Source organism: Vulpes vulpes, chromosome 2 (genome assembly GCF_048418805.1).
Source record: "Vulpes vulpes isolate BD-2025 chromosome 2, VulVul3, whole genome shotgun sequence".
NCBI classification, from domain to species: Eukaryota; Metazoa; Chordata; class Mammalia; order Carnivora; family Canidae; genus Vulpes; species Vulpes vulpes.
Genome location: NC_132781.1, coordinates 77,636,722 through 77,664,369, shown reverse-complemented (window position 1 = coordinate 77,664,369; position 27,648 = coordinate 77,636,722). Strand labels below are relative to the sequence as shown.

General features: G+C 53.9%; 1 protein-coding gene across 4 annotated transcripts in view; it reads left to right on the top strand.

Moving 5' to 3' along the window:
• The first annotated feature begins 17,746 nt into the window (after positions 1-17,746).
• Positions 17,747-27,648, top strand: part of PDGFRA (platelet derived growth factor receptor alpha) — a 46,363-nt gene continuing 36,461 nt past the window's right edge. The window contains exon 1 of one of the 4 annotated variants that reach the window (XM_026016512.2): positions 17,747-18,397. Coding sequence is in view for 1 of the 4 variants with exons in the window: in XM_026016511.2 (XP_025872296.2) it covers positions 21,357-21,410 (54 nt within the window). In the remaining 3 variants the exon portion in view is untranslated. Of the gene's footprint in view, positions 18,398-19,363; positions 19,702-21,016; positions 21,411-22,151; positions 22,212-27,648 lie in introns of those variants that run through there. The other 3 variants (XM_026016513.2, XM_026016511.2, XM_072748987.1) reach the window with 3 other exon arrangements.

Genomic DNA, 27,648 nt, shown 5'->3' with positions numbered 1-27,648 from the left:
AATTGCTGTTTTCTGTCTCGAACCACTGTGATTATGACTCAATGAGTGGATACATTTACGGTGCTATGTAAATAATAATTATTTTAATTATGGTTTGACCTGTACAATATATTCTAACAACGTAGCTGACTGTGCATTTGTGTATGTGTACTCTCGAGAGTGGTGGAAAAATCTCCTATTATGAAGGTACAAAGGAATCTCCCCTCCATGCACATGGTAATTTTAGAATTATAACATAGAGAAGTACAATGCCACTGTAATTATAGCAAGTTTGCAGAAAGAAATGGCTTTGAAATAGTATATAATCTAAGTGTGTTGTATTTAGATAATAGAAATTTTAATTTTATTGACGCTATTTTGTTTTCGGTGCCAGGAAAAAGGGGGGATGGCAATTTTTCAGGCCTCCTGTAAGACTACAAAAGTGCCTTCTAGGTTTAAGTGTGATGTAAGCGACACACCTTGTGTAGCATGCTCAGTCAAGTGCCTGGCATGTAGTATGTGCTCAGTAAGTATCAGATGTCGTTATCTGGCAACACCATATACGTAAGTAAGCATTTGATGTCAGTGATGTGTTGTATGCATTTTAAGAATGATCTCCAAGAGGAGCTCAAATTTGATCCACGTGGTACCTGGTAGACCTTGATCAACCAGAGCAAATGTTATTTTTGGCACTTGAAATGCACAAGGGACCATTTTAGACTCCTGATAGAGCGGAGAAAAGTTGGGGCCTGTGGGTAGGACACAGAGATGAATATCATAGGTACCTGCTTCTAAGGAATTTAAAATGAGATGAAAGAGGCAAAATGTTCATAGGATAATAACAGAACCCTAACTGAGCACTTACTACCTGCCTGGCGGTACCTAGGAACTCTTACAATCTTCACACAGATGACATCAGTTGAGTAAGATGTCACAGACAGCAAGCACCTGACAAGATTCCAGTCTGGGCTGTCTGACCCCAGTCCACACTCCTGACTCCTCTCTTAGATTGCCCCTGCTAAAGGTGTGCACATAGCAGGCACACAAGTGTAATCTTCAGAAAGGGGTAAGAAAACCCCTATAGGAACATTCCAGCCAAGAGATTGGGAAGGTAGGTGTCTCTGAGGACCGGCTTTGAGTTGAATTTTGAAACACAGGGGAAGGGAATGTCAAGCAAGAGAGAATATCGTCCTAGAGTCTCTGACAGTCCCCACCACACCCTGCAATTCTGGAGTCAATTCCTCCACTGGGCTCCTACATCAACTACAGTCTCCTGCTGTACCCCACGTAGTACATTTGACTGCAATGGCCCCCATTAAATGTACACGCTGGAAATCTCTGTATCCTGAGCACCTAGGAGACCCTCCAGGGTTTTACTGCTGTGATCTACACCCCACTCCTCTTTTCCTGAAGTTAGATATTTTACACAACAAAATGACATTTGATTTTGCATACCACGTGCCCCCACAGAGACGCACATTTGTAGGGCATGAAGTTACGTTGACCACAAAGCTCGTTACTGGACAGAGTCTTGTGGCTAAATCAGTAGGATTACTGGAGCCAAAGTAAACCTTTTAAATGCATATGTCACGGAGGACCAATGCCTTCCAATTATCTGGAAGTTAATAGGGCATTTTAGATGAAATCGACCATAAATCCTACTCTTGTTCTCATCTGTATTTTTCTATCCTACTCACACACAGAAACTCTCTAGGCCAGTAGGAAAGATACAGCAGCAGTTGTCAAGTGGGTGCTATTTGATGGAATAGACAACAGAGGAAAATCAGGTTAGCACAAGGGGGGGCTGAACATATTTAAGAAATGCACAAAATTACCAACTTCTAATAATTAATGCATTCTTAAAATTCTTGCCAGAAACATTACTTTTCACATTATCAAGTTCCGTCCAAATTGTTATTGAAATGGTGGACTATTTGAAGCATATTCTTTCTCACTCTAAAATCAGAGGCTTTAGGATCCGAGCCAGCTGACCCCAATGCCTACATCACCCCCTAGGAATAATTTAGGGCCTCAGAAAAGGGCAATCTTCTTGGAGGACATTAGAGTGCTTCCTGGGGATATGGAAGGTGACTTGATTATTAAAAAATTCATTTCCTAGGGGTACCTGGATGGCTCAGTCAGTTGGGTGTCTGCCTCCGACTCAGGTCATGGTCTCAGGGTCCTGGGAACCAACCCCCCATTGGGCTCTCTGCTCAGCAGGGAGTCTGCTTCTCCTTCTCTCTCTGTGCTTATGCTCTCTCTCTTTCTCTCTCTCTCTCTAACAAATAAATAAAATCTTCAAAAAAAATTCTTTTCCTGGAATACCCAGACCTTCCCCCAGAAACTACAACATTTCTTCCTTCAGAAAACCTTTTTGGATTAACTCTGATTCTGCTTTTTTCCCCAGAGAGTCCTTGCTCATAGACAAGCTCTGGGCTTCTTGTCTAAGCTGCTGCTTCATCCCTTAGCTTCTCTGTCCACTTCTGGCCAAGTGTTTTCCAGGTACTTAGGTAGAGAAACAAACAGAAGAAGAAAAAAAGAAAGAAAGAGAAATATGTAACCACAAACTGTGATAAAATGCTGTGGGATTAGTTCCGTGAAGGGAAGTACAGGAGGGAGTGATTAGGGTTCTCCTCAGGACATACTTAGCATCTGTTAAGTTGTTAAGAGATAGGAAGGGTGGGAGAGAGGGTGGGACAGAAGGAACTTTTCCAGGCTAAGGAAGAGGTGTGTGCAGGTCCAGAGGTGGGAAAGAGCTTGACAGATTTTCCGACCAGTGTAGAAAGAGGAAGAGAGTGATAAAGGGTGACATTGGAGGGCTAGGCAGGGCGACCTTTAAGAGTCTGGATTTTGTTTTAAATTCATCTATAAGCCATTGAAGGTCATTAAGTGGGAAGAACATTGATCAGATTTATGAAAGCACACTGTCCGTGACAATGACTAAAATTAAAAAGATAGGGTGCCTGGGTGGCTTAGTCAGTTAATCATCTGCCTTGGGCTAAGGTCATGATCCTCGGGTCCTGGGATGGATCCCCACGTTGGGGGTCCCTGCTCAGTAGGGAGTCTGCTTCTCCCTCTCCCTCTGCCCTTCCCGCCCTCTTGTGTTCTCTCTCAAATAAATAAAATATTTAAAATAAGTAAATAGACAAAGAGTTGGCAAAGATACAAAGCAAATGGAACATTCACACATTGTTAATGAGAGCATAAATTGGTACAATTACTTGGGAAATTGGCAGTATGTACTAAAGCGTGCACATTGCATGACCCAGCAACTCCACTCCTAGGTATATTGCCAACAGAAGTGCATTCACAGGCTCACCCAAAGACAGGCATCAGGATGTTTATAGCAGTATTATTCTTGATCGCTAAAAGCTGGAAACTATTCACGTATCCAACCACAATAGAATGGTTAAATAAATTGTGAATTCATACAATGGACTACTTCCCAGAAATTAGAATAAACAAACTGCAATTACAGGCAACACGTGGATGAATTTCATGAACAAAATGCTGACTGGAAGGAGTCAGACACAGAAGAGTACACCCTGTGTGATGCTATTTATCTATGATTCATATTGAATCTATGATTCAATGATAAAACTTTAAAGCAGGCAAATACCAATGTTGGAAATTAGGACACTGGGTAACCTTGGAAGAGGCTCTTGTAGAAATGGCATGAGAAGATGTCTGGGATACTGGTCATGAGTGTGTTCATTGTACATAAAATCACTGAATTATACACTATAGTTTGTGTTCTTTTTGTATATATGTTATATTTCAACAATATCTATTTGACTTACATAAAAAATATGTCTATACTTTAGAACGAGTACCCCGAGTGTTGTGTGGAGAATGATTGACAGTTGGCAAGAGTAGATGTAAAGAAGCAACTGGAAGGTGACTCCCGGTGAGAGGAACCTCTTGGCACCAGGGGGATTGGCACAGAGGAGAGGGAGAGGAATGGATAGATTTTAAATTTTCCTGGGAGGTAAAATCAATGAAACTTGTTAATGGCCTGAATATGGGGGGTAAGGGAGAAGGAAGAACAAAGGAGACACTAGATGTGGGGCTTGGGAACTGAGAAGATGGTGGCATCATTACCTGAGATGGAAAAGATGGGGCGGGGGGCGAATCCATAGTTTGTAAATCAAGGCTTCCTAGCAGCTCCATTGGTACAAGGTTGATCTCAGGGGAAGTGGAGAAGGTCAAAATGACTCAGAACACCTACAGCCTTGCCAGACCTGAGATAGAGTCTGTGGACAGAAAAAGAGGGGACATTCTTATTCAGAATGAAAACATTCCTTCCTAAGATTTTACTGTCTGTCTCCAACTGCTCCCCACTCTCTTAGCTCTGGATCTTACAAGGCAACCTCTGCCACCAGGAAGGCAACAAAGATATCCTATTCTTTTTTTCACCAGAAAGTAGAAAGTTCCCATCTCCTCCCCTTAGGTCATAGATAGCTGCCATTAAAGACTTTTTCTAGGAATAAAAGGAAAGGAAGCCAAATACGAACCAGAGAATGCGAAGAGAGGAGGAAAGTAGGAGTGCGTTCTGAGTTGTCTAGGGTCTGACCCAAACAATGGGGCACTGAGAGCCTGTAATGCTGAAGCTGCTGGACGCAGGCAGAGGTGTCACATCAGAGCGAGGCTGGGGAGGCAGCCAGGACCCTTTATGGTGGGCTTACAGGCTGTGCCAAGGGTTCTGGAACTTGATCTTTTTGGAGTTGGGGTTAGCAATTGGGGGGCTGTGATCAGTCTGGAGGAGAGATGCTGAGGACTTGAATTGGGTGCTGGAGGCAAGAAGGGAGGAAAGGAAGAGGTGAGGCCAAGAAGATTGGAAGATCAATCTGAAGGTCTTAGGGAGGGACGCCTGGGGGGCTCAGTGGTTGAGCATCTGCCTTCCACTCAGGGCGTGATCCTGGAGACCGGGGGGATCGAGTCCCACATCAGGCTCCTGCATGGAGCTTGCTTCTCCCTCTGCCTGTGTCTCTGCTTCTCTCTCTCTCTCTCTCTCTCTCATAAATAAATAAAATCTTAAAAAAAATGAAGGTCTTAGGGATCGAACAGATTCAGATGGGGAAGGAGAGGGCTAGTCAAGGGTAATGCCCACGCGTGAGGGACCCTCGGGACTGTGATGTCAACAAGTCAAAGAATACAGGACAAGATCTGGTTTAGAGCAGTGGCTTGAGATGGATCAGTTGAATCCTGACCTGGTCACAGCCTAAATCTTGCTTCCTACAAAAATCCCCATTGTTCCCACTGGGTCCAAGGGCCATTCCCAGGCGCTGAGTGACTGGTTGGCTGCATCTGTTCATATGCTAATGTTTGCTTCTTAACAAATAGATTTTAAACTTCTGGGAAATAGCTATTTCTTGTCATTTCTACAGTGTCTCTTCCTGGCCACCTAGCACCCAGCCTTGCACATATTTAACGTGCCTTTTGAATTTTGTGGCATTTATACAGCGTGAACCATAGTCCTAGGAAAAAAGGCATAGGAAACGTGAAAACCTACCCCACTCAGATTACAGGAGGAAAAACACACATTTTACTTCTGAGTTCCTTGATCCGCAACTCTAACCCCATTATCCTAATTGCAAAGAGCATGATGGTAGGGGGAGGGCCAGGAGGGCACCCAGTCCCCCCACCCCAAGAATGATGGCTTGTCCAAGTCAGTATCAGTCCTATCCAGAGTCTTCATCGCTGCCCTTACGCTCATGGCTGTGAGGGACACCGGATGAGCTTGCACATCCAGAAACACTCTTGGAAGGTGTAGAATGGCATAGGGGTATGAGCTCGTGGAAAATGGAAGAGAAAAACTGAAATTAATGGAGTGACCTGTACTTCCAGGGGTCGGTCTGGATTCAAAAGTATCCGAATAATTGCAATGTTTATCGTGTGTCCTTCAGGTCATATGTAGACATGACTGGCCTTTGTCCTCTGGATGGTAGGAAGTGACAGTGGCATGAGGATGAGCTCTCTGTCACAGCTTTAGAATGATTCTTACGATGGTCAGGGAGAGGGCCGTGCATATGAACCAAGTGTCATGGCAAGTCTGCGCTCAAAGACCAAGTATTAAGCTGCACCCAGCAGACCAGCTCCTCCCCAGTCGACCAGGTGGGGTGGTAGCGGGGAACTCTTGAACAGCCAATTCCACTTTCTCAGATTTTATTGGTGCCTTGAGGGAAAGCAGACAACATTCGGGCAGATAAGACAGATAGATAACCACTATCTGAAGTGTGAGTCTGCAGTTTTAGATCGTCTTTTATTTGGAAATACATTCAGTCTCATTTCAATGCCAGCACAAAACTTAAAGATTCAACTCCACAGTCATAGACAAATTATTATTATTTTTTTAAGATTGTCTTTCTTATTTATTTGAGAGCGAGAGAGAGCGAGAGCGTGCACACTCACACATGCACGAGCAGGGGTTGGGGCAGGGGCAGAGGCAGAGGGAGAAGCAGACTCCCAGCTGAGCAGGGAGCCAGATGTCCTGGGCTCTATTCCAGGACCCTGAGATTATGACCCGAGCTGAAGGCAGACGCTTAACAGGCTGAGCCACCCAGGCGCCTCAGACAAATCATTTTTTAAGTGTGGAGAATAAACATACAATGTGAAATTTTTACCTGCAATAATAAAGTAGTTCAGTAGGCTAGGTATTAGGTTACACCACATGAATTGCCGGTGCTTACCCTGTTTGAGACCTACAGCAACAGCAGTTGCATGTGCCAGAGTTGTCATGGGGACTCCAGATTCCGTCACTGGAAAATTCAGATGGCTCACACGGATCTTGGACAGAATTTATATATAAGTTATTCTTCACCTTTTGCATGGCTGACAGTCTGGTATGTCTCTGATTATCACAAGTTATACTGAAACGTGTCTTAAAGTAGGCCTTTGTGTGTTTTTACAAATAAAACCATGCAATCGCACCCTTATTTAGCAGAAGATGGGATTGCAGTAGAGAATTAAATGCAGAGACTGGAAGTCATCATAATCTTGCCTGAATCCGACTAAAATGGAAAGAAGTGTTGGATCTCAGTTATCAAAATTCTTCTGAAAGATGTAAGCTGTGTCAGTCGAGTGTTATCTGCATCTGGCGTAACACGACCTGACCATAAAAGCACGCGTGTTGTAGTTGGATAAATCGCTCTGGCTCAATCGGCGTTACTGTTCCCCAGTGGAATAACACGGCTAACCAACAGTAATAATATCAGGTTGTTCACAGGGCTGCCATAGAAAACCATTTGATAAGAAATATTTTCCATGATGCCTGCCCGTTTTGGAGGGGGAATTCCATAGGAGAATCTGAGAAAATTCAATCTGGTAGCTCCACAGTGCAGGCCCGGCTGTCAAAATACTGGTTTTATGGTAATGAATGCCAAGTGTGCCGTGCTATTCCTTGCCAACAGGTAAAATTTATGTTGTAATGTTTGAGAATTCCAATGATCGATGCAGACTAAACGTTAGGATGCTCTGTTATTTGCTATGGGAGCCAATTCTAGGCATTTTTTTTTTTTAGAGATTTTATTTGTTTATTCATGAGAGACACAGGGTGGGGGGGGCAGAGACACAGGCAGAGGGAGAAGCAGGCTCCATGCAGGGAGCCCGATGTGGGACTCCATCCTGGGTCTCCAGGATCACACCCGGGGTCAAAAGCAGGTGCTAAACCGCTGAGCCATCCAGGGAATCCCCAATTCTAGGCATTTTGATGTGAGTTGAACTTCAGTTCAGGTCCTGAGTGATCTCTGTGAAGTCCCTGCCTGGGGGCCTTGAAAACTTCTCTAGAGTAGCCCACAGAGGTGAGGGCTATCGCCCCTGATGCTGGTGGACAGCACGGCCTCCTCTGTCTCCATTCTGGCCTCTACGCCTTTGCTTAAACCCTTCCCTCTGCAAGGAACCCATCTCTCCCCTTTCTACTGTGGGCAGTCTACTCATTGTGCTCAGGTCTTAGCTCAGACACTGCCCCCACAAAGTGTTCCCCAACCTGTGAGGTTGAGTAAAGCGCCCTGATCCTGTGCTTTCAGGGCTTTATGTTTCTGCCTCTACGTTCTCACCTATCACCAGACTTTTCGTGTGGACATGACCCAGCACAGAGCCTGACGTCTGGTGGGGGGTTGGCAACTGGCTGTATCTCCTTAGGGTTTAGTTTTAATTGCATCATGCGCCCTCCTCCCCTCCCCCTTGCCCTGACACACAAACCTGAGTGCTGTGAGGATGTTTCCAGGCAGGGTCAGACATTCAAGGCGAAGCTCAAGCCTACCCAGGGCTGCACTGGAACTGAACCCGTTTCTAGGGGTGCAACGGGAGTCTTAGGAAAGGGAGAGACCCTGACTTGGTTCCTCTCCAAGAACAGTTGGGAACACTCGGCTTCTTTTTACACACAAATGTTGACTTGCTGAGTGGACTTAGATCCTGAGCTGGCCTCTTGCGTCCTCTAGTGGTTCAAAGTCACAGCCCGGCACAGGGAGAACTCCAGGACAGCTCAGCGGGTTTTATTCTTTCTTTAATCCGAGTTAACCATTTATTTAGACATCTCCCAGGCAGTGAAGTCATTTCATAAATACACTTGGGGAGCAACACAATAATTAACCACATTCACACACAATGAGGAACTTGGGATATCTTGTGGAATCCTTGAAGGGCCCTGAGTTCTTTATTTTGTAGTGCAAACTCTTAATCGGCTTTCTGGGCCCAGTGGATAACTGAAAATGTGCTTTAATCAAAGGCAATCGTTCTGTCATTGTCAGCCTGTGAAACATTAGCTCGGGGAGCTGGATGACTGCACGCCTTCCTCTTATCTCCCTGAGACTGCTCCACCCCAAGGACCAGATCTGGTGTTGTCTTGGTTATATTCAAATTTTATGATAGGCAATCTCAAGGGAACCCAAGTAGTGTCTCCTTCAAACAAGGACAATCCCTTAGATGAGCGTGTTCGATCATGCTGTGGTTCCATATCAGAACGTTACAGTTCCTTGGGGGGCACTAGAAACTGTCATTTCCAGAAACAGGAGGGTGCGCTTTGCTATCTTTGCAACTGCCCCAAACCCATACTTCTTGCGGGACCTAACTTTTTGAATGGCTTAAAATATAAAGGCCGAATGGGGCCTTGTGGGTGACTCAGTCAGTTAGGCGTCTGCCTTCGGCTCAGGTCATGTTCCCAGGGTCCTGGGATCGAGCCCCACATTGGGCTCCCTGCACAGCAGGGAGTCTGCTTCTCCCACTCCCTCTGCTTGTGCTCTCTCTCTCTCTCTTTCTGTCAAATAAATAAAATCTCTTTAAAATGTAGCAGAATATAGCTACTTTCCTCAGAATTGCTCACAGCTTTAAATATCACCTCCTCGGAGGACTATTCCTTGAGGATTTGGAGCAGCTCTGGCTTCCTGTGATAGCCTCCCGCATCACTGGATGATGGAGGAGCACTTGTCACGTGTGCCAGTTAACCAGGGCCTGGGTTTGCTTTCCTTTGGTCTTCTCCTAGCCCCCGAAGCTGAGCCCCGTAGTGCAGAGGTCTTGTTTGTTCCTCTACGACAGCATCCCCGAGTCTAGCACAATGCCTGGCACAGGGGGTGTCAGATAAACACTTGTCAACTGACCAACAGAATCCAGAGAGGTAAAAGCTAAGGGGGGGCTGATTTTGCTCCTTAGTTTAGGTCAATGAGGACCCCCCTTCACTCGAATTCTGAGCGGAAAGAATTTATGCTGCAAGACTCAGTGATAGCTGAGTTGGGGGGTTGAGGTCAGCCCCCAGATGCCACATCTGCAGCTGCAGATGGAAGGCAGGGGGAGGAGAGACCTCCTTCAATGGGCCGGCCTCTCTCTGCTGAGGGCCAGGTGGGAGTTGCCCTAACCTCCCTGCAGGTTTACCTTCAGGAAGCTTTTATTATCTGGAAATGTGGGCATAAAGTTCAGCTTTCTGAAAGCGTATCTGCAGAGTCCTAAAAATCAAACAGAAATGGAAATATGTTGAGGACCTGGAGGCAGCAAAGAGAGAGGGCCAGAAGTGTGCAGACTGTGAGACTATCCTGAAGGGTAAGAGCAAGAATGTAATGAAGAATGAAAATAGGAGACCAGGAGAAAGGATGGGGGAAAGGGAGCTAATTCATACCCTGTCTCTTTGAGAGTCTCCTTTTCATTACTGACTATGCAAAGACAAATAAAGTTGAATAAGCACCATGCCTGAATTGAACATTGTAGCGTGCACACACACACACACACACACACACATTTGTGCTCAGATCCTCCCCCTTTTTTAAAGATTTTATTTATTTTTGAAAGAGAGAGAGCGAGAGAGCACATGAGCAGAGGGAAAGGGCAGGCGAGGGGTAGGGGGAGAAGCAGACTCCCTGCTGAGCAAGGAGCCCCATGTAGGACTCAATCCCAGAACCCTGAGATCATGACCTGAGCCAAAGGCAGATGCTTAACCGGCTGAGCCACCCAGGGGCCCAGGAATACTGTCCATGTGAGCAGGGCAGCAGGGAGACATCCAAGCCTTGGTGGGCTTGATGGGGATGTCATGCAGCTGTGATGTGTTTCTGCTCTTCTATCCCGAGACAGTTTTCATTTTGGGGCAAAGGTGATTGTGTTTGAAGTTAGAATGGACAAATACGTTCTGATTTTGTTAGCACCAAGCTGGGCTGCCAAGAACAAAAAAATTCAAAATAAGAGACTTCATGAGAATGACTAATGATTTCGTTTTTTCCAACATTTTCAACAAGACAGTAGGTAGTCTTTAGTCTTTCAGGGTGTTTGGAGCTTGGCAGGTCAGGGGGCCTTCCATGTATTCCACCATCGTGCATGGTTTCCATTTTCAAGGTTGCCTCACAGTCTAAGATGGTTGCTGAAGCGCCAGTCATAGGTCTGCTTTCCATCTGGCCAAAAGACCAGGTCAAGAAGGGTGTGCACTTTACTATTAAGGACATTTGTTGGCAGCTGCACCCACGACTTCTGCCGATATCCCATTGACCAGAGCTTTTTCTTTATGACCAGATCTAGCTACAAGAAAGAAAAGTTGTGTCCCAGGAAGAAAAAAAAAAAAAAAATCAGAGGCTTAATTACGGGGAGAAGGAAGGGAGAATGATTACTAGGGGACAATATGTAATCTTTGTCACTGAAATCTTACTTTTTTTTTGTCCCTGAAAGTAAGCCCTGCCTCAATCTTTCCAGTGCATGGGTGCATGGTGAGGGGCCAGGAGTGAGGGGTAGAGAGCTAGTACTAGCGCGTGAGTATCCTTAGGACAAGAATCTGGCTTCAACCCCACTTGGGTCTTTGGGTGATTTGATTCCAAACGCGGATACAAATGTGTATTTAAGAGTGTGAATGACAGAAACAGTAATCTGGTAATAATTAAAGTTCTCATAAAGAATGTGTATCACCACTTGAATTCAAAACTACCCGAAATGTCTGGCCACAACTTATAATGCTGAGCTTAGATGGTAAGTGTGGGCCGCGCTTCACAATCAACTCCCATACAACCCATTGTATGGATTCAGAGATGCCACCTGAATATTCAGGAGATAAAGATCCCTGGCTCTTCCTTCTCAGCCTCTTCTCTGTCCCCCCGGGGCAGGGGGTGGGGGTGGTGGTGAGGGTGGGGGTGGTGGTGGCGCAGAATGCCGGACTTACCCACAATTCTGTCCTGGATTTTCTCCTCGTTTGACTCTTGCCTTTGGAAGCGTTTTCCAACATATCATTTTAAGACCGGACTCATCATTTTCCTCCCCAACTTTGTGTTCCTTGTGTCCCCCACCTGAGCACCAGCACCAGCGAGGGCCTAAACCTGGGACTCCATTCTCCCCAGGGGCTTCCATTCAGTCGGGAAGGGGAAGGGTGTGCACTCTACTTTCTCCTTTCAGATGCACTTTCTCCCAACCCCCCCCCTGCTGTGAGCCCTGGGGGGGGGGGCCCTGGAGGCCTCCACCTCAGCCAGTTGAAACCAAGGGGGGGACCACCCTGCCTCCTGGCACCTTTCTCTAGGATCTGGCCTAAAATCCAACTCTGCTCCAGTCTTGTCCTTCCTTGAACCAATTGTGGAGCTTCCCTACAATGAAGTCCAGACTCAGCACAGCCTGGAAGGCCCCATGATCTGGCCTCCCTCTTGCTCCCCCCCATCTGGCTCTTTCCATGTTCCAGCCATTCCAAACTTTTTTTTCACTTCTGATGACCTTGTGGTCTCTCTCTCTCATACCTCCAGGCCCTTGCACAGGAGATTCCACGCCATTGAGACTGTTATCTCTCTTAGGTTCAAAAAGATGCCCCTTCTCCTCTAAGAAGTCCCCTGCGATTCCCAAGTTGGGTTAGGCTCCTCCTATGTGATCCACATCACTGACCCCTCTAAAATTTGAGTATAGCACTATGTAGTGCAACTGTATGTTTAACTGATTGATTGTTTAACCCGTCTGTAAACTCTATGCAGGCAGGGCTGTATCCTCACCACTTGGCACAGAGTCTTGGGCATCAGGTTCAGTAAGGATGCCTTGTATTGAACTGGAGCGCCTCCCAACCCAGGCTGGAGATCCCAGTTGCACACATTCTGGAAAGTTTGGGAAGGTCCTGTGGCCCACGATTCAAGACTATGCCCGGTGTGCCTTCCTAGCCATCTTCTTCTTAAGAGTCTCACAAAGCAATGAGTGTTGCCCCAGTGGGTGCGCTCTCAATGCTCTGCAGTGAGGCTACAATGGGGGAAACTTGGGTGGCCAGACAAGAATCTTCTAGCAACTTCCCCAAAGGCAAGGACTATATCCATTCCGCTCACTGCCGTATCACTAATGCCCATAGACCCAGACACGAGGCAGATGCTTAATGAATGTTTCTTGACTCAATGAATCACTCTCCAATGTTGAGAAGAAACTCTGATTGGCACACACCATGAGTTTTTGATGAATTAAAAAATGGCAAAAGAGGGGAAGTCTGGTGGGGGAGGGTAGCCATGCCTGAGGTGCAGGCCTGGGGACACCTTGCTCTACCAGGTGCATCCTCTCAAAGTCAGGGCGTGTGGTGCACAGCCCCATAAGACAACCAAGGGGTTCCCTAACTGATCCCTACCTCAAACTCCACATGCTGAGGCCTCCTCAGCCTTCCTTCTTCCTGGCTTTTGTGTGGCGAGGCCAGGCAGGTCTTCTCATTTTCAATTCCTTTCTTTACCCTTCCTGGCTCTTCCTCCTGCCCTCTTGCCTTGGGCTCATTTTCTTTTCTTTCTTTCTTTTCTTTTCTTTTCTTTTTTTTAGAAGGGCCTGAGACTTTGGGGAGTAATCACTCAGAATCCAGACACTGCTGCTCCCATCCTTACTTGAGAATATGAAAGAGAAAGCTAGACTGGCTTTCCCCCAGCACTTGAGGCCCGTCCAAGGGAACTGGAGATGAAAGTGACAGTGACAATGTCTTTGGAAAAGCCTGAAGAAGTGAGAAAAGGATACCATTTATTTAGCTCTTTCCTGGGCTTCACATACCTCATCTCACCTGATTGGCACAACGATCGGGGGATGCAGACATCACATCCGGGGGGGATGCAGACATCACAGGCATTCATGTAGGTGAGGAAACAGAAGCTCAGAAACATGACCTGTCTTGACCAGATCAAGCTGTACCTGGCTCCAGGACACAGTGAGGCAGATGGAGGCACTGCTCTATGCAATTTCTTAACCCCTCTGACTTTGCTCACAACCTACAGGGTTGCCTTGGGGGATTAAATAACACCCCGATTAAATAATGGGGCCCCTATTCAAATTTATGTGCTATGCTTAATGCAGTTGTGGAACACAGGTCCCAGTGGCTTTCCACTTCACAACGCCTCGGCTGGATTTTTTTTTTTTTTTTATTAAACATCACAGAGCCTTGCTGTACTCCTGGGACTTCCACAGGACAAGGCCCTTTCTTCAGTCAGGCTGACCTACACGCAGCCAGCCCTCCCAAGCCACAGCTGTGTGTTGGAAAGCTGGCTGCTCAGGCCCCTAATAAAGAGCAGACCTCCCAATCTCTTCATTCCCTCTCCCTCCCCTCACGTAGGTTTTCAAATTAAAAGTAACCCAAAGCTAAATCCTTAAGAGAAGGCAAGGGGGTGTAAGAGGCCCCAAATCCTGGGAGATGGAGAAAGTTCGGCTCTCTCAAACAGGATCCTGAAAATCCAGACCCAGAGGGAGTGCAGTCCTACCACATTTTTTTCCCAATTCTGAGGATTGTGGGCCCACCTGGGCTGGGTGGGGCCCCAAAACAGAGTTCCCAGTCTCTGGTCCTCTGGGAGGTCTGTAAGCAGGCTGCGTGGCTAGGGACCCTAGGAGACCTTGCAGCTCGGTCTCCAGCCACAGGGAACCGCTGCCTACCTCTCCCTGGACACAAGTCCCGGGAAAGAAAGACCCAAGGAACCCAGAAGAGACGCTGCCCCCTTAGATAGCCAGCAGCCGCCAAGGAAGAGGAGGTGTGAGCTGAGTCCTGGACAGAGAACCGTCACCCCAAGTCACACACTTAGCCAGTCCGGACCCCTTTGGAGAACCCTTCCTCCTGCGCTGCCAGGACTTGGGCCTCTGCATCCTGAACGTGCACAGAGGCTCAGAGCAAGTTTGTGAGCCTGGGCTGGGCAGACCCGAGGCAAGGGCGGAGTCCGCCCCGCTCCCCTGCCCTCTCCGCGGGGACCCCACATCTGGGCGCCACATCCACACGCCTCCTCCGAGCCTTCCCTAGGAAGGTCCCTTTGCGAGGCCCAGGGAGGTGGCTCTTCCAGGCGCAGGCAAGTACGGAAGAGGGGGCGGGGGGGGGGGGGGGGGACGGGGTAGTTAGAGCCGCTTTCTTTCGCCAACCGCCAAACGGTTTGCATTTTCAAATTGTGAAGCTAGAGATGGGCCCCCACCCCATCAACTTCATCTTGGGGGGGGGGGCAAAAATATCACAAGTTTGTTTCACTGCGTGCACAACGAAGGGCTTTGGTAACCGCTGCAACCCTAAGTCTTCTAAAGCAAAAGGACCTTCTGAATTCTCCAAGGAAAGCAGAATTGGGGGTGGAGCTGTAGAGCAGGGGAGTAGAGAGAGGAAACAAAAACCCCCAGTTCAGCGGGGAACGCCCCCCCCCGCCCCCCGCGAGAGCCAAAGGTGTGCGGCCCGAGCTGGGGTCCAGGGTGCGGAGCAGCGGGGGCCGCCGGGGCGAGCCCTGGAGCAGGCCGGGGTGCAGGAGGGGCGGAGGTTTTGTTGTTTTGGGGGGCCGTTTTGGCTTGGGTGTGCAAGGCTTGCGGGGCCCGCTCTTTGATGGCTGGCTCAGCTTCAGGGCTTTGATGCCCTTGCATCCACTTTTCTGTCGCCCGCGGGCCTAGACGAGGCGGCCACCACGCCAGAACCGCCGTGCCCCCTGCGGCTGTCCCCAGACCTCTGGGCGCAGCCCCGAACTCCGGAGTTAGGTCTCCCGCCCCGAGGGTCGCAGCCCCCAAGACTCGCGGTCTGGGGAGGAAAAAAAAAATCCTCCTTTTTAACCCCGTGAGGATTGCTCAAGGGAGAAACGCAAGAGGTTAAGATACGAGGCGGGGTGCGGGCTGGGAGCTCCACGTCGGTGAAAGTCACTCCAGGGCGCGCACGGGTGGCCTGGTCCCCCGCGGTGCCAGGGGCCGGACCCGGGGGTGGGGGTGCAGGGGGGTGGGGGTGGGGGGGTGAAGAAAGGACCTCGCAGTCCCCTTGGCCAGCGGCGCTTCCAGCCCCTGGCGATCCAGGACCACCCAGGACCCCGGGCGCGCAGGGAGCAATCTGGAAAGATCTTAGAACAACAAGGGAAGAGCGCGGCTGCCCCCCACCACCCCCGTCCCCCGCCCGGGCCCGCCGCGCCGCAGACCCGTCCTCTCCCGAAGGGGCTCGGACCCGCGGCGGAGGGCGGACGGCAGGATTCAAACCCGCCTATGAGCCGTGGGAGGCGCGGGTGGGTGGTGGCTGCCGGGGCAGGACGGGTGTCGAGGCACGAACCTCTTCTTTCCAGGGCCTCCAGCCCCCAGGTGGCTCCCGACCACTGGGTTTATTTTGCTTTTGCAGGGGAGGCAGATGTTGACCTCGCTCCGTCTTTGCTCGGCCCAGACTCGGCGAAATCGTCCCCCGCCCCCCGCCCCCCGCCCCCCAACCATTTGCTTCCCTGCGCCACCCCCCACCGGTGCGCTATCCCGGGAGTCAGCATCCCAGTCCTTTAAACCTTCTGGAATGTCACACATGGAAACCTTTAGCAAATGTTTGTTAATGATCATAACAAAGGCATCATTCAAATTAGGCAGGTAATTACTACCAGAAGGACAACTGGGTGCTCGCTTGCTCATCCATTCTCCATGCTTCCAAGTGGAGAGGAGTTACGACCCGAAGACACCCCCCTCCTCCAGCCCCCCCCCCCCCCCCCCCGCCCAGCCTGCTTTTCAGGCCCCTTTAAGCATCTCTGAAATGAACTGTGAAGTTACCATTTGTGGGCGGGGAGCCCAGTGTTCAGGAGACCCCGGCGCGACTGGGCTGGCAGTTTCGCAGAGCAAAGCAGGCCTTCCTGGGTAGGCTTTCTACCTTGCCTCCTCGTCTTTGGGGTATTTGATATAAAAACTCAGATCTCAGCTTGTCTTTTTTAATAGCATGCAAGCCAGCCCCCGCCTTTTCCTATTATTCCGCACGCTGAATTTTTTTTTTTTTTTTTTTTTTTGGTGGGGGGAGAGGGAGGTGTCGCGCGGGCCGGTTCATTATCTACAAGCATTACGGTATCCTGTTAGCATTCCGAACAAGAGGCTGTTCATATATTTGCCTTCAATGATTTCCTGAAGGAACATGTGGAAGTAATAGTGAGCAGTGCAGTCACCCGGACTGAAGATGCACGAGAGGCGGGCGCGCAGCAGAGCTGGGGGGTGGGGGGTGGGGTGGGGTGGGGATGGGGATGGGGCCCCTAGCACAGCCCCGGGCGTCTTCCCGAGCCTGACACCCCAGGAGCCCATCCCGGGGCGGCACAGGACCCCACACTTTTCTGTGTGACCCTCCCCTGCCGGCTGCTCCTTGTCCCCCCTCCTGATGCGGGAGGAGCTGACGGCTGTCCGACGTTCCAGGCTCAACCTGGACGCCCCGGCCGTTCCGAGAGTGCGGAGGTGGAGTGGGGGTGGGGATCAAAAATGACCCCTTCCACCCCACTGGAGAAGGCGCTCCCCTCCCCCTCCGGCCCTCGCACGCCCCACTCGGCCTCCTAGCCCGGTTCCTGGAGCGTCAGCGCCCCCTTTCCTCCGCGAGCGGAATCGCGCCCTCCCGGTACCGTGTCTCGCCTCGCGCCGTGGGGCGGGGGGGGGCAGAGGATTTGGGGTTCAGCTCAAGCCCTAGGGCGTCGGTAAGCTGCGTGCTCCGTGGCGGGGGGCGGGGGGGATGCGCGCGGAGGCGAACCTTCTCCGGGACGCCGAGGTGGCCAGGTTGGCCGCAGACGATTCCTCCCAACGCCCAACCCTGAGCCTTATTTCGTGTGCAGGACAGAAGCCAGGGCAACCTCGCCCAGGTCCCCCCACCCCACCCCATCCCCCCCAAACAAAGACGCGACAAGGTAAGTGGCTCCGAGGAGGGAGTAAAGGTCGTTCTGTCGGGGAACGTTCCAAACCTACGCAGACCCTCGAGGCTTTGCACCTTCTTTCAAACCCGCTTACAAAGCAACACAAAACAAAACCGAAAACAAAGGCCATCATCTTCCTACTGGACCCAACAGTTTGCCTGATCCCATTGAAAGAGTTAGCGGCTACCCGGCACTTTCCCTTAGAGGACCCCCAAGTCGTAAAGACGCAACCGCCCGGGGACCTCTCCGGACGGCCCCTAACTAACTAGCAGTTTCTACGGGAGGGACGTTTCTCGATTCCAGATGTACAGTCCTCCCGGGCATGAACTGCAAGTTGGCGAGTTCTGCTTCTTTCCAAGGGAACGCAAAGCAATAGGGCAGCGTAGGAGACGATCCCCTAAGTCGGGAGGCCGACTCGTTCTGGAAGTGATGGGCAGTTGGTATTTTCACGGACCTCTTTCCCGGCAGAGCATCAACACCTCCCCCCTTCCACCACCCCCACCCCATCTGGTCTGCCTCTCCCCGCCCCCCCAGTTGTTGTCGAAGTCTGGGGGTTGGGGCCGGACCCCCTGATTGCGTAAGAGCGAAGAGCGAAGGCGCAATCTGGATGCGTGGAGGCTCAGAGCGCACGGACCTCGGGAGAAACTTTTATTTTGAAGAGGCCAAGGAGGGGGGCGCTTCATTTCCTGACAGCTATTTACTTAGAGCAAATGATTAGTTTTAGAAGGATGGACTATAACATTGAATCAATTACAAAACGCGGTTTTTGAGCGCATTACAGTTGGAGCTAGAGAGAGAGGAAAACACAGAAGGGGACTACAGGAGAGAGGACTGGAAGCCGTGGACACTTTTTGCTCCCTATGTAGGATTTTCATTACGAATTGACATAGGAGGAGAAGGTAAGAAAGGAGAAAAAAAATAATGATTTTTTTTTGTTGTTGTTGTTTCTAAGAGAAGTCCTTGATCAGGCCCCTTTGGGCTGGAAGTGAAGGAACTTCACTCAAACTTTGGGCGATGAGGAAAAAAAAAAAAAAGGAGTGGAATTCCAGCTGTGTGTCCAGAGAGTCATTTATTTTGAATAAACTTCACTTGGAGGAAAGATAACCATAGAGTTAGAAAGTCTAGGGATAAAAAAAAAAAAAAAGAAAAGAAAAGAAAAGAAAAAGCACACATTTTCCAGGCCTATTTTTAAAAGCAGTGTTTTTCTAACAAGTCCATAGCCTCCCGAAGAAATTGTTTTAGGCTTACATTTTTGAGGTTTCTTTTTGGGGCTGGGGGGGTGGTATTCGTGTATACCGGGACGGGCACCAAGTAGTGCTGGGAGTGGGGGCAGAGGTGTTTGCCCTCTTCTTGGCAGTAGGTCCTGGAAGGCGACAGGTTTTTAATGAGTATTTTCATTCCTCGCCCGCGGTTTGGCGGGACCCGCTGCAGCCGGCGGGGTGGAGCGCGGCGGGGGCCCTGGGGTGGGGGTGGGGGTGGGGGTGGGGGTGGGGGGAGCGGGGCGCCGAGTGGGGCGCGCGCCGGGCTGCGAGGAGGGGAGGCGTGAAGGGCTCGGCTGGAGCCGGGCCGGACCTGGGGTGCCAGCCGGGGGCGCTTGGCGCCGGCCGAGGGCGCGTAATTACTGGACGGCGCAGCGCCGGGTGCGAGCCGGGGCCAGACACAGCACCGCGGCGGCGGCTGCGAGACGCGCGGAGGGGGCGCGGGCGTGGGCGAGGGGTGGGGTGGGCGTGGGTGGGGGGACACCCCCGCGGTGTGCGTGCGGGATCCGCGCGGCGGGAGCGCGAGCGGGCGCCGGTCCCGCAGCGCGCGGGGGTCGTGCGCCCCTGTGCGGGGGCGCGGGCGGGCGGCGGGCGGTCTGGAGTAATGACAAACACATTTGGCCCCGAGTGAAGGAGTCGTCGTCGCCTCGCATTCCAGAGAGTGGGATTTGAGGAATTCCGAACCGCGCTCCGAGGGGCCCTCATTGTGCGCTGGGGTCCCCACCTCCACTCGTCTCCGCGCGCGCCCCCTTTCCTCGGTGGAATCGTTTTGGTTTTTTGCTTTTTTTTTTCTTACACCCCCCCCCTCCCCTTTGCAAAGTCCGGGACTCCTCTGCTGCCCGGTCCCGGCCACAGGAAGGAAAGAAGGAAGATCGCCAGAAAAGTGTAGAACTTCTCTTGGGGGAAGTTAGGGACGCCTCGGAACGGAGAAACTGGGTCCCTAGGTAAGAGGAAGATGGTAGGCGAACCGTGCTCCCCACCTCCCGCCGGGCACCTGAGCTCAGGTCCGCACCACCCCCCCCCCCCGCTCGCGTGTCCCTTTCCTCGCGGGGATGCGTGGCACTCTCCGCCCGCGCTCGCCCTGCGCTGCTGGGGCCGCAGTGCCCGGGTCTGCCCCGCTCTCTGCGCCGGCCTCCTGGGCGGCTTGGGGGGTCCCCTCCTCGCGCCCCTCCCTCCTTCTCCGACCATCCCCGTGGAAATCGGCTTTTGCTTGTGAGATTAACTTGTCCCCCGGCAGCGCCGGGGTGGGGGGACTGGCGGCGTCCACTTGGCTCTCAGCAGTTCTGGTCGGAGAGGGGCGCAGCCGGCTGGGAGCCAGAGGGACCCGAGGACGGCCGCCCTAGGGGCCGGAGGCCGGGGGCGGGGGCCGGGCCGCCCGGCCAGGTGTGCGGGAGCTGCAGCGTCCTGGCCAAGCCCTCCGAGCGGGAGAGGCGCTGGCTGGCTGTGGTTGGCCGCGCGCCCTTCCAGCGGCCGGAGCGCCGGTCCCTCTCCCTGCTTCCCTAACCCTGCTGAGACCTCGGGCTTGCAGAGCGGGCGCCTGGGAGGGCCGGTCCTCCCTCCACCTCCCAGGGTGAGGTGAGGCCGACCCGCGCCGAGCGGGAGCCTGGATGGCCTTTAGCGGGTCCGGACTGCCCCGAGCCCGGCCCAGCTGCCTGGAAAAGCCCCGGGCTGCGCCCTGTGGGAAATGGCTTTTTGGCTCCGCAGCCGAATTGCTCAACGTTTTGGAGCGACTCGTCTCGCCACAGTTGCTCCCGAGCAGAACTAAGGCAGCTTTTTTAGGGCCGGGGACGTCCGGGGCACACGGGCGCGACAGCCAGGCGCACGGCTCCCGGGACCCACACCCCCGAGCGCGGCGCGCGTCCGGGCTGCCGGAGGGAGGGACAGGCACTGCCGGGGGCGCACCTCGCCCGCACCGCTGGGGGCTCTGGTTCTAACACCCCCACCCCTTTACTCGCGTCTGACCCGCTCCCACTCGGACCCTGGCGCCTCTGCTTCGCATCCCTGCCCAGCTTTCCTTTCCTCCTTCCACTCTCTTGGTTTTCCTCCTTCCACTGTCCCGCCTGCCTCGCTCCCCGACAGGCGACAGGCGAGGGCCCGTCCTTTCTCGCCTTGACACCCCGCGCTGTCCCTGCTCCGAGGCTCCCACACAGTCTGGTTTTTGGTTCGACCCAAGCGTAGCTCGAGTGAGTCCCACAGCGGGGAGGGGGGTGGGGTCGGGAGGCAGAAGGAGGAGGTCGGGGTGGGCGTAGGGGGGGAGGCTCCGGGAAGGAGAGGGTGGGCGACCCTCGGCCCTCGCACCAGCCCTTAGGGGGGCCGAGAGGGACCCAAAGCAGAACCCCGGCTCCCGGCCGCAGGGCTGCTTTCTTCCCGGGACGCGGACTGGGGAGGGGTGCAGGGGGAGGAGCATCGGGCCGGGCTTTCCAGCTGCAAACGCGTCTGGCGCCGAGGCGGGCCCGTTCTGTGCCTCCTGGGGACCGGCCGTGGGCGGCGCGCAGCCTGGACGCGTCCTGCGGACGTGGTGGCCAGCGCCTTCCTGCACACCCCGCAGGGAGGGACGCCCTCTGGCCTGCGGGAGCTGCGACCGGGTTGCACGTTGCGGATGGACGAGCGGCAGTTCTGGGGGGGAAGCCAAAGCCTGCTCGGGGACCGAAAGGTGCGGCTCTCCGCGTCCCTGGAGTGTGGCCCGCGGGGCCCCCGCGCAGCACCAGCCGTCGGGGGGCGGGGGGGCCCCCGCGGTTCGCGGGCTGCGGCCAAGTGGCTGGTCGCCCCTGCGCTCTGGCCCGGGCTTTGCCGGTCCACGCCGCTGGCCGAAGCGGCTCTGCGGCGTTTCCTTTTGTTTTAACCTGAAGAGGGAACCCGGAGTCGGCTGGGAAAAGAGGTTGGGGTGGCTCAAGGGGACCTCGGGTTTGGGGCGCTCCCTGCCCCCAGCGGCAGCCCTCCCGTGCCCCGAGACGCGGAGGCGAGGGCGCGAGGGTGCGCTGGACGGCGGGGCGCAGCCGGGAGCCCCCGGCCGCGGGGGTGGGGGGTCGCAGCCTGCGCGCCCCGGGCCTTCCCCCGCCGCCGTGCGGCTCGCGCGCCCGTAGGAGGCGCTGGCGCGCGCCTGTAACCCTAAACCCCCGGGCCCGCGTCCCTCGCCCGGCCCGGCCCCCGCCCGGGTCTCCGCCGAAAACAATGCAAACGCGGAGCGCCGTGCCCGGGGCGCCGGGGCCGCCGCAGCCCAGGCCGGGAGGGCGGCCCTAGTTAGGGACGCCAGACTGCGCGAGCGGGCGGCCGTGGCCGCCGAGCCCGGAGACGCCGAGCGGGGCGGGAAGGGGCCGGCGCGGGTTCGCGGCCGGGGGGGGGGGGGGGGGGCGGCGGGGCAGGAGGCGGGGCCGCGCGGACCGGCCCCCGCCAAGGTGGTGGAGCTGCGGGCCCCGCTGCGCTGTCGGGGACCCGGGGCCGAGCGCGCGAGCCGGTAAGAGCCGCGGGGCTGCCGCGCCCTCTGGCGGCCTTCGGGGCGCGCGCCGCGGGCTCTGCGCGGGGCTGGGGGCTGCGTGGGGCGCGGGGGGCCTCGGGGAGACGCGTGCGGCGCGGGTGGGTGGCTCGGGAGGCGCTGGGGGCTGCGGGGATGGACTGGGGGCGTCGCGGTGCCCGAGCGGGGGACGAGCGGAGGGGTAGGGCCTCGGGCGCCTTTGCGGGTGGCTCGCCCCTGGGCTGCCTGCGGTACGGGCCTGCGCTCTCGAGCAACGGGCACAGTCGTTTCCAACCAGCCAGCGGTCCGGCGGCGGGGGGACGCGGGGGCGACAGTGGCCTGCGAACAGGTCGGGCCCCAGGTCGCCCCCCCGCGCGGCCCCAGGTGGCTTCCCTCCTGCAGGTGGGCGCCGTCCCCGGGGCGGGGAGGCCGCGCGGGAAACGAACCCGGGGCCGACCCTCCGACCTCCTCCCGGGGCTCCCCCGGGGTGCGCGCGCCGCCCTCGGGGCCCCCAGGCGGACCCGCTCGCCGCCAGGGACCTGCTAGCTGCTCCCCGCCGAGTTCTCCGGGGTCCCCAGGACGGTTAAGCGTTTGGGGCAACAGCGTCGTCGCCCTGTGGCTTCCACTCCGTGGGGTCCGAACTGAGGTCACCCCGAAGCCTGGAAGTACGATCCAAGGGAGGAAGAGATTGGAAGCTAAGATTTGGGACATTTTAGCGCAGAAGGTCTGAGAGCAGCATCCGCGTCTCCGCGGACCCCGGGACGCACGTCCTTGGACCAACACTGGCACCTGCTGGCCGCGCCGGGGAACTGCAACGACCCTCCGCGGGACCGGGCTTCGCGGAGATTCTAAAAAGCGTGTCGTGGCGCGAGGAGGTGCCTTTTCTGCCCGGCAGGACCAAGTGGAGGGTGATGGCAGGTTCCCCTTTTACGCTAAAGCTGCCAGGATCGTTGGGCCGATCGCATTTATTTTGTGGACCTTTGTGTCGGGTTGTGCGGCCGAGCTCGTTCTTTGCAACCCTGTAAGGAGGGAAGCGCAGACCTACCGCCCCAGTCAGGGCCCGTCTGCGGAGAACCCGGGGCGGACACCTGCGGATATGGCTTTGTGAGTCCACGCTCTGCAGCTGGGGAGCTGGCCTGGTGACCTAGAGTTCAAGTGCACGCCCAGGGTTGTCTTCTTAGGAGTCACACCAGTTTGGTGACAATCCGAAAGGCAGTGTCATTTTAGTCTTCCGTGGCTAAATGTCTGATGCAGGAAGAGCAGAAAGGTTTACGAGCTCGGATTGTCCCATAAAATGCTTCCATGTAAAAAAAAAAAAAACCAAAACTCCAGCCACCACCCATCCCTGGAATGTCTGATGGAGCTCAGGGAGAGATCAAAACAACACAGCAGCCTGTGGTGGGGGGCAGATCCTGGGAAACACACCCTCCGGGAAGTCGCCACCCGTGTCGGCCGGCGTTGGGACTGCAGGCGGGTTAAGTTAGGAGACTGAGTGGAACGTTTTGTCACAGGGAGAAAGCAGGGTATGTAATTTTCACAGTTAGAATTAACTTCGAGCTGACATTTAACCGAACCTCGGAAATCTGAATCTTGGAGTTGTCGGTGGCTTTGGGGACTGTGAGAGAGTCTCCCGTGGCCTCTAATCAGGCCAGGGCGGGGTGAAATCCAACCTCCAGCGGCTCCGCGTGCAGTTGGCAGTCGAGAAGCTGGCTCCCCGGCCTTCGGCCTTCGGAGAAGGCCAGGTGCTCTCACTTCTGCAGAAAGTGCCCAAGCTCCGTTTCCTCTCTAGCTTCCTTGCCATGTTGTCTTTGGGTATGAAGTTGCCCTTCATGGCTCTTCACTTCGGGGTGCGGGGCCGGGGGTGGCAACCCATTAAGAACACTGGCTGCAAACAGACTTCTTTTTCTGTTGTGCGTGACGGTAAACATTGGTACACGTCAACAGGACCTTGGTCATTCGTCAGGCCTTCGTTGAACCTGAGTCGAGACCTCCCTCTCCAACATGCAGGTGACGAGGGGCAGGTCGGAAGGCCTCCCCGGCTGGGCCTTGACTTTCTCGGTAAGAAGTAGTTGAAGAAGTTACTCTGACATCCCTGTCATCGGAAACGTCTCAGGGGGCGCCTGGGTGGCTCAGTGGGTTGACCCTGGGACTCTTGATTTCGGCTCAGATCATGATCTCGGGGTTGGGAGATTGAGCCCCGCAGCAGGCTCCGTGATGAGCACAGGGTCTGCTTGGGATTCTCTCTCCTTCTCCCTCTGCTCTCCCCCCCCCCCCCCCAGCTCTTTCTCTTTCTCTCTCAAGTAAATAAAACCGTCATAAAACATCTTAGAGTCTGCAGGGAAAGAGTCCATCTGAAAACCAGTGGCTGCGGTTTCCAAAGCACTTTGGACTCAGCTGTAACGCAGTCTTTGTAACAATGCGGTGAGGCGAGCCAGGGAGTCAGGCGTTGTTAGTCCTCCTTTCTAGAAGAAGAACTGGAGGTTCAGAGAGATGGACTAAGCGCCCCATAGGGCATGAGCCTCGTCCAAAGCGATTTCCATCATACTTTGGAGAGAAGGGATGAAAAAGCCAAGAAAATGCCAGGGAGGGGGCCACAGGTCACTTGCCTGGGAGTGAATGTGGCAGATATCTTTTTCCTGATTGTTTTTTTTTTAAGATTTTATTTATTTATTCATGATAGACACAGAAAGAAAGAGAGAGAGATGCAGAGACACAGGCAGAGGGAGAGAAGCAGGGTCCATGCAGGGAAACCGACCTGGGACTCGATCCAGGGTCCCCAGGATCACACCCTGGGCCGAAGGCGGTGCTAAACCGCTGAGCCACCGGGGCTGCCCCCTGATTGTTTCTCTAACTCTGTTGCCGCGTTTTTTGCGTTGTGGTCTTGGGGACAGGCTGAAACCCAGCTTGTCACTGGCACGAGAGGACACAATCATGATTTAGTAAAAAAAGAAAACCGATTTGGATGACGTCTGTTGCTCTCCTTGCAGAGTGATTCGCTCTTGCGGGCTCATGACGTGCAGGATGGCCCTGAACCTGTAACCTCAGCCCCTTCGGTTTGCACATCTGACTTTTGGGATGGGGGCTACCGAGTAAGGGTGAGCGTTTATGACCCCCGAGCAGAGAAGCTCCCCCAGAAAAGCCGGGGCTCCTCGAGATCCCCACGACGTGGCCAACGGGCAGGGGGGCTTCCCTCCTCCCCTGTTGTTTCCCTGTAGGGCCAACGCTGTGCGATGACTCCCGAGTACATTGTCCCGAGTACATGTCCGAGTAGGGACAGGAGACCTCACCAGCGCGCCTCGGTTTCCAGCCAGGGAACTCCCCTTATCAGAGAAGGGAGTTGGACATCTCAGGCAAACACATGCTGATTCGCAGTCTCCGCATCATTATCGCTGGCTCTGAGGCCCTGTTTTCGTTGCCCACTTTGTGTGTCAGTAAATAATCCTCCCTGGCAGCAGGTCCCCCGTATCTGCGCGCACAGAAGGAAATCTGGCGGGGCTGGCCCAGGGCAGAGCGCTCCTCAGAGCCTGCCCTGTAAAAGCAGCCGAGCCCTTCTCTTAAAGCTCGGGAATGCTTTAAAGATGCATCGTTGGCAAGCCCCGCTGAAGAAATACAGGATATAAATGTGATAAAAACCCAAGACATCAAGCTGGCTCTGGAGGGCTCCTTTGAAGTTGGCTAAGTGGATTATCAGTGGGAGGCTGATATTTATATGTACAAACACACAGGCCGTTACTGCTAATTGTGGTAAATCAGGCCTGGGGCCCGCTGTGCCCGTCGCCACAGCAGTGAGGAAACCCTGCAACCCGCCCCCCCTCACCCCACACTCTCTCCCCGCCCCGGGGGCACATGCCAGGAGCCTCAGAAGCCCTGGCGAGCCAGCATTGTGCAAATTGCATTTGGGTTCACAGCACTGCCATTGTACTCCTCTCTCCCGGTGGTGAGCGGAGAAGGGCAGCGGGGGCCCCATTTGCATTAGGAAATAGTGCAGGGCGGGGGAGGGGGGCACGCAAGGCTGAGGCCCTGACCTCCCCTTGAGGGGGACCATATGGTGAACTGGAGGGAGCATGGCTTTTGCATCACACAGACTTCGTGTCAGAATTCTGGCTTCCTCGCCTGCTGTGTGACTTGGGGTGACTTGCTAAACATCTCTGAGCCTCGGCTGTCGCTGCCCGAGATCAGCTATGTCTCGGGGTGTTGGGGAACAGACGCGGGATCCACGGGGAAAACTTTGGCCTGTTAGTTCACACTGGTTTCTCATCCCTGCCTTGGAGAAAACAGAATTACCAGAGTTACCTCCCTGGGGCCCGCATTGTGCCTTCCGCTCTTTCTTCCTCCTCCTTTTTCCTACTAGAATTCAAGGAAGCAGGAATCTGATTCGTGCATATGGGCCAACTTGCCACCTTAAAGCAAAAATGCACCACCAGGGGCGGAACACGGGCACACACACACTTTTTTGTTGCGTTTTCTTGGTGTGTTTTAGGCCAATGTGCTCAGGACTCACGAACGCACATCTTAGTTTCCAAAGCTAGTGGTGAAACCAATGAAATCCACGGATTTCTTCAGTTGCATGCGTGAGGGTTTTGAGTAAGTCGGGGACCCAGGGCATCCTGGGGCCGAGGCTTAGGTGACTTTTTTATGGGGTATCCTAAAGCTTGCACCCCTGCATGCCAATAAAACCGGGGTCCTTAGCAGCGTCCACACCTGCAAGCCGGTGCGCGGGTCTTTCATTGACTTCAGTGAGATCGCGTTGACTAAAGGGGCCTTTTCAGAGGATTGACCAGAACAGACTGTTCCGTGGCTTCGCCCTGGAGGCTTCCTGGGTCCGCCTGTATGCACCGTTTGTGTCTCAGGACACTCGGTTTGGGTTTTGGTCTCTCTCGCCAACTCTCTGCCCATCTTCAGATTTTGTGGCAGGAGAGTGGGGTGGAAGACTCCACGTCTCTACTGGCCCCCCTGGGTGGCCCCGGAACGATGGACCTGCAGGCCCACTTTCCTCCCCGTGTCCTCCCCCTGCTTTTTTCTCTGCTCCTCCGTCCACAGCCGCGCCCTGGGCTCCCCAGACCCTGCCCAGCGCGGCCATGGGTGCAGCGGGCCCAGGCCCGGCCTGCCGTGCATTTGCAAGAGTGACTTGCACTAAGTGACAGTGCTTGGTGGGACTCTCAGAAACTCCAGATCAGAATGGCTTAAGGTCACTAAATAAAATCAAGAGATGGTGAAAAAAAAAAAAAATGAAGCTGTTTGTTGTAGCCCAAGCATCTTCGCCAAAGGTCGTGGAGGATGTGAACTTGGTGTGCTCTCTATGTAGCGAAACACAAAGCAAATGACAACCTGTTTTGGGGTGAAAACAGCTCCAGTTGAATAAGTAAAGACACATGCTTGTTTTTCACGTTCTTAATTTCAAATAGTTTAAAAGGTAACGGTTCTCCTGTACTCTTGGATG